General features: G+C 49.9%; 1 protein-coding gene across 2 annotated transcripts in view; it reads left to right on the plus strand.

The window, feature by feature from the left end:
• Positions 1–12,863, plus strand: part of LOC148431503 (uncharacterized) — a 58,782-nt gene that overhangs the window by 26,113 nt on the left and 19,806 nt on the right. For both annotated transcript variants that reach the window (XM_088465979.1, XM_088465978.1), the window contains exons 5-8: positions 499–1,728; positions 3,751–3,813; positions 5,734–5,857; positions 11,759–11,921. In XM_088465979.1, coding sequence (XP_088322105.1) covers positions 499–1,728; positions 3,751–3,813; positions 5,734–5,857; positions 11,759–11,921 — 1,580 coding nt within the window. The remainder of the gene's footprint in view (positions 1–498; positions 1,729–3,750; positions 3,814–5,733; positions 5,858–11,758; positions 11,922–12,863) is intronic.

Below are 12,863 nucleotides of genomic sequence, written 5' to 3' on the forward strand. Positions count from 1 at the left end.
CATATTTAAATACCAAATTTACCATACAATTATTGAATTTTTGGTGCTAAAGGTGATTTGTGCTAAAAGGCGGTTTGAAAGATTACAATTATTTCATTGTTTGTAACGAACTGGATAAACCTTTAAAATGATTCTAATCATCTAAAACATGTTTGTTTGTTTTCTATTGCAACCATGGGCCAAATGTAATAGGGTGAGAGATTAGAGAATAGTTTATCAGTAAGATAAAAGTCGAGTTTTATCTTCAAAATGGGAAAACTTCTGGATGAGAGTTTAAATCGTGAGAGTTTTTTTGAGTCTAAAAACGTGTGAGTTTCCATGTGCTCAGACTTTATTACATTGGCCGAGTTTAAAAAGTGTGAGAGGTTACTGCTAAACTCTCATCCTATTACATTTTTCCCCTTGTTTTTTAATTAAATTAAATAATTCCCCTATTTTTCATAGACTTTACACACTCTAATGAGTCGACAGAATTTACATTTTGGTTCTTCTATTTAGGGTCCCAAGTTCAGAGGAGATCTAGCAGCCGACCAGTGTCTGAGAGTGGTGAGAGTTATCGTTGTCGATCTGGAGAAGATGATGATGGTGGACATCAGAAAACTGAATTAGACAAGCTAATGGAAGACTGTTTTTTACCCGATACATCCAGATCTGGCAACACACAAGTGGGATCAGACAGACGACCCAAATTATCTGCAGCATCATCCAACCCGCCCAAAGTGTGTCCTGTGCAGTCCGATACTACTATACCTAATGCAGCGCAAACTCGTGTAGAGAAAATATCATCTGCTAGATCAAACAAAACAATGATTGCACCAATTGCTCCACTTACAGGATCCAATCAGCCAATCAGACCATCCCATGTTCCACCAACATCTTCTGGTGGACTGAACTCAAATTATTCCTCTGCTGGTGAATCCAGTTTTAAAACGGTCACATCTATAAGAGATGGTTCAAATACTCCTCACCCAACAGCGCTCACAGGATCTACTAAGCCGGTAATTACGCCAATCTCTGCAACATCAAGTGCATCACCCATTGTTCAGCCATTGACACAGTACAACAATACAATAAACAGCACAACATCATCTCCAGTAACGTCTACATTCACCACAATACCGCTTGAGGTGCTTTATCAATCAGACGCAAAATCCAAATTAACAGCAGCACCATCCAACATGCCAATGGTGCTTCCTGTACAACCAAATACTACTTTACTTAAAGCAGCGCAAACCAGAGCAGAGCACATATCACCTGTTACATCTAACAAGGCAATGAGTGCACCAACTGATTCGCTTCAAAGATCCAGTCAACCACTTGGACTGTCCAGTGTTCCACCAACATCTTCAGTTAGATTAACCTCAAATCAGCCAACATCGCTCACCGGAGCAAATTCAATATCCAGTAAAGTGTCTAGTCATCTGAGCAAGGGGGCAGTCGGCCTTCCACCAGTACCAGCTCATGCTTTATCCACTGCTACAGCACATGCTGAGACAGCAATATATCCCGTTGGTGGTTTCCGGAATCTACGTGCATCAGGAGTGAGTAGGAACCCATCCAGGCTATCTGAGGGAACTGACCAACATTCAAGCAAGCTCCTCGCCAGCGTAAAACCAATGTCAAGACTTGACTTCACCCAATATTCGGGCACCAGATCAGCAGATGAAGTTCCCCAACATCAGCCGGTTGACAAAACAACCCCAGATAGACCTACGTCATCCAGCAAATGTAAGCTCTTGTGTCCAGTGTTTGTGGCAAGGCGGGGTTGTTTTGAAAGGGCTGAACTCTATTAAAATACAAACTGTGGACGGCCACTTAATGCTTAGATATTATTTATATGAAAAGTTCCATAATAATTTACTTTACATGGAAATATGCCTGCATTCGAGAAGCACTGGTCAGTCATTGAAAATATCGGTCTCCTGTTGAACTGACTGGGAAAGCTCCATAGTTCTTACCACCCCTCTATAGTTCTCTCTGCCTCTCTATATCTTTCATTGCCCCTCCATATCTCTCACCCCATTCATATCTCTCTAACTGCTCCTCCATAGTTCTTATTGTCCCCTCCATATATCTCTCACTGCCCCCCCATAGTTCTTACTGCCCCCTACATAGTTCTTACTGCCCCCTACATAGTTCTTACTGCCCCCTTCATAGTTCTTACTGCCCCCTCCATATATCTCACTGCCTCCTCCATTTCTCTCTTACTACCCTCCTCCATAGCTCTCTCACTGCCCCCCTCAATAGCTCTCTCACTGCCCCCTCCATAGCTCTCTCACTGTCCTCCTCCATAGCTCTCTCACTGCCCTCCTCCATAGCTCTCTCACTGCCCCCCCTCAATAGCTCTCTCTCACTGCCCTCCTCCATAGCTCTCACTGCCCCCCCTCCATAGCTCTCTCACTGCCCCCCCTCCATAGCTCTCTCACTGCCCCCTCCATAGCGCTCTCTCTGCCCCCCTTCATAGCTCTCTCACTGCCCCCCCTCAGTAGCTCTCTCTCACTGCCCCCCCCTCCATAGCTCTCTCTCACTGCCCCCCCTCAATAGCTCTCTCTCCCTGCCCCCCCTCAATAGCTCTCTCTCACTGCCCCCCCTCCATAGCTCTCTCTCACTGCCCCCCCTCCATAGCTCTCTCACTGCCCCCCCTCCATAGCTCTCTCACTGCCCCCCCTCCATAGCTCTCTCTCACTGCCCCCCCTCCATAGCTCTCTCACTGCCCCCCTCCATAGCTCTCTCTCACTGCCCCCCTCCATAGCTCTCTCTCACTGCCCCCCTCCATAGCTCTCTCTCACTGCCCCCCTCCATAGCTCTCTCGCACTGCCCCCCCTCAATAGCTCTCTCTCACTGCCCCCCCTCCATAACTCTCTCTCACTGCCCCCCCTCCATAGCTCTCTCTCACTGCCCCCCCTCCATAGCTCTCTCACTGCCCCCCCTCCATAGCTGCCCTCCTCTGTCTCTGTACCACTGTCCCAGCACAGCACCCCTGGCCTCATCCTGCACCCCACAACCAGCACAGCACCCCTGGCCTCATTATGCTCCCTTTCCCAGCACAGCACCCCTCAGTGACCCAGCACAGTCAGCACCCCTGGCCAGGCTGCCTCTATGCTCCCCTTTCCCAGCAGTCAGCACCTCTCAGTCACCCAGCAGCGCCCCTCTACCAGCTGAGAGCTGACTTACTTAGGGCCCCATTATCAATGCTGTAGATTAGTGCTCGCTAAAGGGGTTATGTCATCCTTTCTCTATTCAACAAACAGCCGCTATCCGGGAAGTGGGAGTTTCGGGGCCATAACTAGGCAGAGCTGAAAACCCCAGGACCACTATTTAATTAATTGGATACCGTGGGTATCGGGGGCGCGCATACCCGTGGTAATCCAAAATTGGGCGCAAGGTTTTTTCCTTGCTAAACCTCGTGCCCAATTGAATATGCCCCATAGTGGGCAGAGATGGGGCCTTTTACAGACGGATATTTTGCAAATCCAGATACTAATGATGGCGGCTGTGGATGGGGAAAACAGTGGGCAGGACAGGTTTCCACAGGCAGCCGTGCGGATATTCAGCGCACACTGGCAGACCCGCGCATTAGCACGAAGAAGTAAGTAGCTGCTGCGGCCAAACGGATAAGCGGTGACTCAGTATACGGCCCTAAGCGCTGTGCGTTTAACTAAGTGTCGCATATATGAAGTGTCAGCTGTAAAGCGGCCGCTCCACACATGGAAGCTGCTAATTATACAATGTATTTTTATTTTATCTCAGCGACGCCTGGAAAAGCCCCCGATATCTGTCCGTCCAATACCTGGAAGTACTGCAAGCTGGGAGGTAAGTGCTGAGGAGCCTAACACATCAGCAGAGAGACGTTAGGGGTATTTACTAAGCTGAGGATTTTCAATGGGGTTTAAAAGGGCAAAACTATTAAATGCAAAACCAGGTGCAATTTGCATTTACTATTATTGTCGTAATAAATACCACGTCCAGAACCGCCGACAGACATAGAAAGGCCGCCTCTTACTAAATATATCCCTTAGTCCCTTTGGGCTATAATGTGAAACAAATGGGTGTGGTACAAAATGGCGACATGGTCTGAATGTCCGCACTGTGCATGTCGCAATAAATGTTTTTTTCTCCCTAACCCTACACTAAACCTCACCCTATCTGCAGACTAAATCTGTGATGTCAGCATTGTGACATGCTCAATGTTTACAAAACATCCTGAATGTTAACATTCATACCATATATACCGAAATAAATATGAGATTCCTGAACCCCGTTTTAGCAATATAATTCATATAGCAACATAGTTTATTATATCAATAATATAAACAGCTATTCCGATAGTTTTTCTTATATTCATCCTAAACCTAACCTCCCTCTCCCCGCACCCTAAACCTAACCCTCCTCCCCAGTGTATAAGTCTAACCCTACCACCTAACCCTCCCCCTGTAGCTAACCCTAACCCTCCCCACCAGTGCCTAACCCTACCCCTAGTGCCTAACCCTAGCCCTCCCCATGTTGCCTAACTCTAACACCTAACCCTAATGCTAAGTCTCCCCCCAGTGTCTAACCCTTCCCCTAGTACCTAACCCTCCCCCTAGTGCTTAACCCTAACCCTCACCCTAGTGCCTAACCCTAACTCTCCTCCCCCTAATGCCTAGCCCTAACCCTCCCCCTAGTGCCTAACCATCCTCCCCCTAGTGCCTATCCCTAACCCTCCCCCTAGTGCCTAACCCTCCCCCTAGTGCCTATCCCTAACCCTCCCCCTAGTGCCTAACCCTCCCCTTAGTGCCTAACCCTAACCCTCCTCCCCTTAGTGCTTAGCCCTAACCCTCCTCCCCCTAGTGCCTAACCCTCCTCCCCCTAGTGCCTAACCCTCCTCCCCCTAGTGCCTAACCCTAACCCTCCCCTAGTGCCTAACCCTAACCCTCCCCTAGTGCCTAACCCTAACCCTCCCCCTAGTGCCTAACCCTAACCCTCCTCCCCCTAGTGCGTAACCCTAACCCTCCCCCTAGTGCCTAATTAAAACCCTCCCCCTAGTGCCTAATTAAAACCCTCCCCCTAGTGCCTAACCCTCCCCATAGTGCCTAGCCCTAACCCTCCCCCTAGTGCCTAACCCTCCCACTAGTGCCTAACCCTCCCCCTAGTGCCTAACCCTAATCCTCCCCCTAGTGCCTAACCCTAACCCCCCTAGTGCCTAACCCTAACCCTCCTCCTAGTGCCTAACCCTAACCTCCCCCCCTCTAATGCCTAACTCTGACCTCTCCCCCTAGTGCCTAACCCTCCTCCCCCTAGTGCCTAGCCCTAACCCTCCCCCTAGTGCCTAACCCTAACCCTCCCCCTAGTGCCTAACCCTAACCTCCCCCTAGTGCCTAACCCTAACCCTCCCCCTAGTGCCTAACCCTCCCCCTAGTGCCTAACCCTAACCCTCTCCCTAGTGCCTAACCCTAACCCCCCTAGTGCCTAACCCTAACCTCCCCCCTAGTGCCAAACCCTAACCTCCCCCCTAGTGCCTAACCCTAACCTCCCCCCCTCTAGTGCCTAACTCTAACCTCTCCCCCTAGTGCCTAACCCTCCTCCCCCTAGTGCCTAGCCCTAACCCTCCCCCTAGTGCCTAGCCCTAACCCTCCCCCTAGTGCCTAGCCCTAACCCTCTCCCTAGTGCCTAACCCTAACCCCCCCTAGTGCCTAACCCTAACACCTAACCCTAATGCTAACTCAGATAATATCATGTGTCCTCTGCCTGCAGGTAAATGCCCGGATATGCACTTCTACTTACCGTACCGCTGGCAAGTCTTCAACGGAGGAGATTGGGAAGATGTTTCCAATATGGAGAATGTTGAGAAGGCCTACTGTGACCCTAAGGTTACCAGGTAGGATCCCAAATCACGGCCTGAGGACTATGTTATGGTGCCCTCGGCTGGTGCCTGTACTGTTCTCATGTGTGGGGCTTATTATTGAGATGCTCATAGATCGGTGTGCGGAGGCCATAATTCTCATTTCAGTAACTATGGATAACATTGTGTTGGAAGAATCACACCTACTGGGAGGAGATAGATTTCATGAAAATTGACGTTTAAAGGGGAATTATAGGGAAAACAAAAGAAACCGCATACAGTAGCTATAAACCCCAGGAGTTCTGGGATACGGGTACATTGGGGAAGGGGCACAATCTTATTCCGTTGCAACCTGCGGCTACGATTTCACCATGATTTATCAAACAGCCGCGTTACAGCCGGCTGGCCTCATTGTACCTTTGTGTTGTGATTTTGGCGTATGCCTTTTTTGTTTCACATAAAATGCGCTAAGCATTGTGCATGCCCACCACTAAAAAAAGCGTGCGTCCGTACGTCAGTGTCTCCTATCCATTAATTACTCTATAACATGTACTGTAAATACATCGGTTTACCTCAGGCCAGGATGATATTGAGGCTGTGAATAAGGGCTGGCTGTAGAACTGAGACTACAGAACAGCCATGGAGGCAGGTACCTGAGATCACCGCGGGAAGCCGGGCATCCAAGCCCAACCCTTAGTATCTCAGTACAGGAGGCGGCGCGGTACAACCCTCCTCCAATTCAAACAGCTTTCGCCCACAGCTCAGTACGAGCTCCAGAAGGGGTCAGGGTGCATTTTCAAATCTGTAAAATGGGCAGGGAGCGGCACTGAACCAACCTGGCAGTAACCCTACACATCACACATCCTGGCCGGGATGTACTAAAGGAAAAATGCTGTAAAAACCCCGTTTTCTGGGTGTCATATGTACTAAGCCCCGGCCCCACTATTTTCGATGCAGAGGGTAACGTTTCTGGCGTTACCCTATATAAGCCTATGGGCTTCTTACCGCATCCCGCTCCCCGCCACCATGATGCACCGCAGTCGCCCAGCACCTCTCACTGCCGGACCCTCCTTATTCAGCCTCCTGCGGGCTCCTCCTGGGTCCCCCGCCTCCTTCTCCTCTCCTTCTTCTGGGTGCAGGAAGTAAGAGCCCGGGACTTCCTGCAGAGGTCACCAGCAGGAAGCTCCCGGGGCTAGGAGGGGGCAGAGACCCCCAGAGACCCCCTCACCCAGCGACGGCAGCTTCGCAAAGGGCAGCTCTTATCACAAGAGAAAAAAGCTAAATTCTGGTGTGTATCACGCAGGGAAACCTGTCACTACACGTTACAAAGTAACGATCTCTCCCTATAAAGAAATAACACTACCAGAAATAACTCTACCATGTTTCACAAATGTAATTAACGGATTCAATGTTAAACCATCTTGATCGCCAGGTTGTGACTGTGGGCCTGGGCCACGCTAGAAACGAATTTGGACATAGAGGGCGGAATTCAATTGTTTTCGCGGCCCGCATCTCTTGTCTAAAGTGACAGGAGATCGCGGGCCACTATGCAATTGTTCAAGATTTTCGTGCTGATCGCGCCCATAGAGGTCAGGTTTAGCCGCGTAAAGCAGCTAAACCCGACCAAAGTGCTGGGCGCGATTGCGAAAAGTGATGTTTGGGCGCCCAAACAGGTCACTTTTCGCACATTTCAGCTCTCATCCCCCTGGGGCTGCGAGCTGAAATGTAGCGCTGGCAGCTGATCGCGCCCGACAGGAGCAAGAATAGAATAGCTCCGTCAGGCGCGATAGGGGCTGAAAAGAATTGAATTCCGCCCAGAGAGAGACAATTTCAGCAGGCATTTCTGGGTGGTAACCGGAGCAGCTAGCCAGATGCGGGTGTATCGCGGGCGCCTGGTGGTCAGTGATTGCTTCTTTTGCAGCAGTTGCACTGACACAGGTGGCCATGTTTATATGGAGATTCTGCACCTCCTTAGGGCTGGTGCAATATCCGATGGTGCATCTTAGTACGCACAGCGGCACACTACCGCCACAGCTAGTTGGCATCTCTGGGCCTGATTCAGCAGCGGACGCAATTCTGCGATTTACGCAGATTGGGCGATTATTTACCATTGCACATATGCGTATAAGTCGCACTGCGCACGCGTCACGATTGTTTTGCGATTACGTACTTCCAGGGGATCCATTTGCAAAGTGATTGTTATGGGGTCACCGTTTGGGGGGGGGTAACGGATGGGTGCTTAGGCGAATGCTGGTGCGTCTGACCATTTCAATGCTGTTCTGTGGGCGTGTATAAAATAAATTATGCTGGTTCACGATATCGGACACAGATGAGAAGGCAGTAGTGGGCGTCCCTATGTAATACCCCGCTATGTGAGGTATTACGTCTGACATTGTGCAGACCACAACTCTCAGCAGTCTCTGCAGCTGCTGAATGGTCAGGAGCTTGTCACATGACCAGTGTCAGGTGGTACGGTGAGTGACAGTTAGAGGAGAAGGACAGTTGGTTGGAGCTGAGCTGAGGTAACGGACCTGGAGAGCGATGCTGTGATGGAGGCAGATGGAGGACAGGCCACAGGGGGGCAAATGTATGAAGCTCTGGGAAGTGATACAGTGGAGAGTGATCAATGACCAACCAATCAGCTCCCAACTGTCATTTTTCAAACACAGGACCTCATTCAGAGCCGCTCGTAAGCGGCCGCTTGTTTGCTCCGAGCGATGTTCGCACATCTGCGCATGCGTATGGGTTTTGGTACGCATGCGCGAACCAGTCAGTGCGATCGAAAATCGTGTGCTCGCAAAATAGCGAGTGCCTGCTAATTTGAGTGACAGGATGAGGCGTTTGTGGGTGGTAACAGGGGAAGGTGCTTGAAAACGGGGAGTGGAGATCCGAACGCAGGCGTGCCAAACGGTCAAAACGGGCGTTTTAAGGGTGTGCATAATTAGCAAAGCAGCGTCATCGACCACGTCAGTTGGGTGTCTTTTAGCCAGAAGTGCTCGCATGATTGCGGTAGGAAAATGCTACCACAAGCACTGCGAGCAGTTCATACGCCTTTCGACGTACTCGATTAATCTAATAAATAGCAGAGATGACGTGTGATGCGAGCGGCCAGGGGGCGTTTCTTTCAAAATAACGAGCGCATGTTTTGTTCGCTCGTTCAGACATAGAGGCGTCAACAGACCGCAAAGAGCGAACGGTCAATTTAAATAGCCAGCCCCTTTTTCTGGACGAGCGAGCGCAAATAGCGTCCGGCTCTGAATCAGACCCACAGCCTGCAACATGGCAGTTGGGAGCTGAGTGGCTGATACAGAGACTTTAGCCCGGCCTCCCCTCCATTGTGCTACAGAATCAGCAGACAGCCCCTGAGGCAGCTCTGGGAGTGACTGGAGGACATCACATTCCAAATACCAAAACCTTATTTCACCACATAACTCTGGCAGGTACAATTAATGACTAAGCATCGGAACTACAGGTTAATATACCAGGATTTAAAACAGAAATTCATTACAAGAAAATACATATATATATATATATATATGTATATATATATATATATATATATATATATATAACTAATAACCCTTTTACACCAGAGCAAGAACCGGGTAATTGCTGGGTCCACCTGGGTCACAGCTCAGTGTAAAAGGGTCGCTGAAAAATAACCCGGGTCAAGTGACCCGGCAATCCAACCCAGGTAGCTACCAGGGTCTGACGCAGGATGGACCTGGGTAATGGTGCAGTGTAAACGGCGCAACCCGGGTTATCCGACCTGGGTCATGCCTAAAATGAGCTGATTGGTGGCTGTGGAGCAGTCACCTCCCACTTTTTATGACCTCACAAGTTTAGCAGGACAGACCCAGGTTCAGTGTGAACGGGGCTGACCTGAGAATAACACAGATTGATGGTGCTGTGTGACCTGGGTTGGAACCATGTCTGAAAACCCAGGTCGGACCCGGATTTTTGGTGGAAAAGAGGTAGCTGCCTTTTTTTGTCTCCCTGGCCTTCGTTCAAAATGAGGTATCAGAGAGTGCAGTCCACCAAGTATTGCTCTTCAGGATATTGCTCCAAGGAGATAGACTTTTACATGAGATATAAGACTCAGGTGCAGCAGCTGTTCTGGGACTAGCAACAAAGTACAGACTGACACAGGGGCCTATTCATTAAACATTAAAATTCTCTGGAGATAATTAGCTTTAGAACTGGCATGGAGTTCTAGCTAATTATAGGTGGAATTCATCATTCCACCTCTCCATAAGTATCTATTCCGGTACCTGTCATTTTTGCGATGACAGCTTTTCGGGAAATAGATACTTTTCCTGCCTACACTACCTTATCGCGTCTGGAAACAGGTCTGCGCATGCGCTGTTACATCTGTAAAACCAGCGCATGCGCAGCACTGCCTACAGATACGGTAAGTTTCGTACCCCCCCCCCGATCCCCCCCCCCCCCCCCGACTTACCTGTCCGCGCAGCAGCCTCCGGCTCCGTCCTGCTGCGCTGTCATGTGGTTTCCCAGCAGACCACATGACAGATTAGAAAAAAAACTTTTTTTTTTCTTTTTCTAAACATTCTTGTGCTCTGCTGGGGAGCACACATGACAGACCAGCCTCCGGAGCCTGAGGACGGAGCAGAGCGCCGGAGGGACTCGTCACCATTAAGGGTATTACCAATAAGGAAGAGTAAAGGTAGTGAACGATACTGAATTGGGATGTTACTTAAACACTAAACTATATGTTCTAAACTTGATTTTGTTAGGGATTTTGATGTTGGTAATCTCCAAAGCAGTCCAGTATCAGTAATAGGCCATAATTTTAAACTAAGTGTTGGATAAATATATTTTAGAGTGTAATGTATTATTGCTAGTTATATGCATGGAGAGATCCAGAACTGTCACAGAGGACCTCATTCAGAGCCGCTCGTAAGCGGCCGCTCGTTCGCTCCGAGCAATGTTCGCACATCTGCGCATGCGTATGGGTTGCAATACGCATGCGCCAACCAGTCAGTGTGGTCGAAAATCGTGTGCTCGCAAAATAGCGAATGCCTGCTAATTTGAGTGACAGAATGAGGCGTTTGTGGATGGTAACAGGGGAAGGTGCTTGAAAACGGGGCGTAGAGATCAGAACGCAGGCGTGCCAAACGGTCAAAACGGGCGTTTTAAGGGTGTGCATAATTAACAAAGCAGCGTCATCGACCACGTCACTTGGTTGTCTTTTAGCCTGAACTGCTCGCATGATTGCGGTAGGAAAATGCTACCACAAGCACTGCGAGCAGTTCATACGCCTTTCGACGTACTCGATTAATCTAATAAATAGCAGAGATGACGTATGATGCGAGCGGCCAGGGGGCGTTTCTTTCAAAATAACGACCGCATGTTTTGTTCGCTCGTTCAGACATAGAGGCGTCAACAGACCGCAAAGAGCGAACGGTCAATTAAATAGCCACCCCCTTTTTCTGAACGAGCGAGCGCAAATAGCGTCCGGCTCTGAATCAGGCCCAGAGTTCCAGCTAAATATAGTGAGCATTATTTTATTTACTGTAAATTGTTGAGTTGGGATTGGGGACCCCCAGCCTCTCTGCTGTGGCGTGGGAGGGAAGAAGTAGCAGGAACCACTGGAATGGTGTGAAATCCAATACTAAAGAGATCTTCAATCACCTTAGGGGTGTCACACCTATGCTCAGGGAAGCTTTTTAACTATTAGCATATGTTCACAGCTGCGTTCTGGGCGAAATCGCAGCTGCGATCGCATTAGTGTCCGCATCTGAATCAGGCCCTCTGTACGGAAACCATCGGCCGCGGCATTTGCATAAAGACGCCGTCACGACTGCAGCTATAGGATAATATTTCCCTGCAATAATTAATTTATTAAACACTGATTTGTATCTAGTAAGGGGAGGGATGTGACTGTAGCAGGTAACTCCTCCCTCTCTTGTTTCGTAGGATTCCATTGGTTGACTTTGAGACCATGAAATCTGGCCCAAGCCCCGTCCGTCGGCTCTCCACATCATCATCGGTCACAAAACCCTCTGAATACGTTATGACCACCGAGTGGATTTGGTACTGGAAGGATGAATATGGGAACTGGACGCAGTATGGACAATCCGTAAGCTGGCTCAGGGAATATTGTTCATATCGCATAAAATGGCCGACTGCGGACTTCGGGCCTGATTCAGCAAGGATCGCAGATGCGATTGCAATAGCGATTACGCACGCAGTCTCATGATAGTTTGCTAATCCACTGCAATCGCTACGCCATCGCAGCACAACATACCTAACACACATCCGTAATACTTAGCATGACTGCGAAACCATTGGTAACATGGAGTACCATCGCAGCCTCACGCACACTTGCACAAGCCCTGACCTTACTCAGAAATTGCTAACCTTCCTGTATGCAGTGAGGGGGTCATTCAGACCCGCTCGCGAGCGGCAGTATGCTCGCAAGCGGGTCGATGTTCCCCCACTGCGCATGTGGACGATGGAGGGAGCTCCGTCGTGTGCATGCGCTCGGGGACGGGGTCTCGCACCAAAGGGGGCGTGCTGTCGATGGTGACTGACAGCACGCCCCCTTTGGTGGGCGTGCCGGGGGCGTGGCGGCCAGACGGAGGCGTTCCCATGGGAACGCCTACCGTCTGAAGCCGGCTCCACTGACATCACTAGTGATGTCAGTGGGAGTGATTTTGGCTCTGATAGAGCCAAAATCACTCCAGGGCTTGTGGCAGGGAGACCATACCGGAGGGTCTCCGTCGCAAGTCCGATGGTCGCGATGGTCAAGACCATCGCGACCATCTTTTTGGCCGCTCGCATATGCTGTGGGTGGTCACCCACAGCTATGCGAGCGGCCAGGATGCCGCTCCATTTTCACGGAGGAGGGCCCTGATTCAGAGCGAGCGTTCTGCTCAGAGCGTTCAGCTCTGAATCAGGGCCTGAGACCTCAGGCTGCGTACGGCATCGCAGTGTATAATTTATGCACGCCCCTGCAACAGCGTTCAAATGCACTGACACGCCTGCATTTCGCCGACCACACCCCCTCACCACCCCCAAA

This window comes from Taudactylus pleione, unplaced genomic scaffold (genome assembly GCF_031769625.1).
Source record: "Taudactylus pleione unplaced genomic scaffold, aTauple2 ptg002208l, whole genome shotgun sequence".
NCBI classification, from domain to species: domain Eukaryota; kingdom Metazoa; phylum Chordata; class Amphibia; order Anura; family Myobatrachidae; genus Taudactylus; species Taudactylus pleione.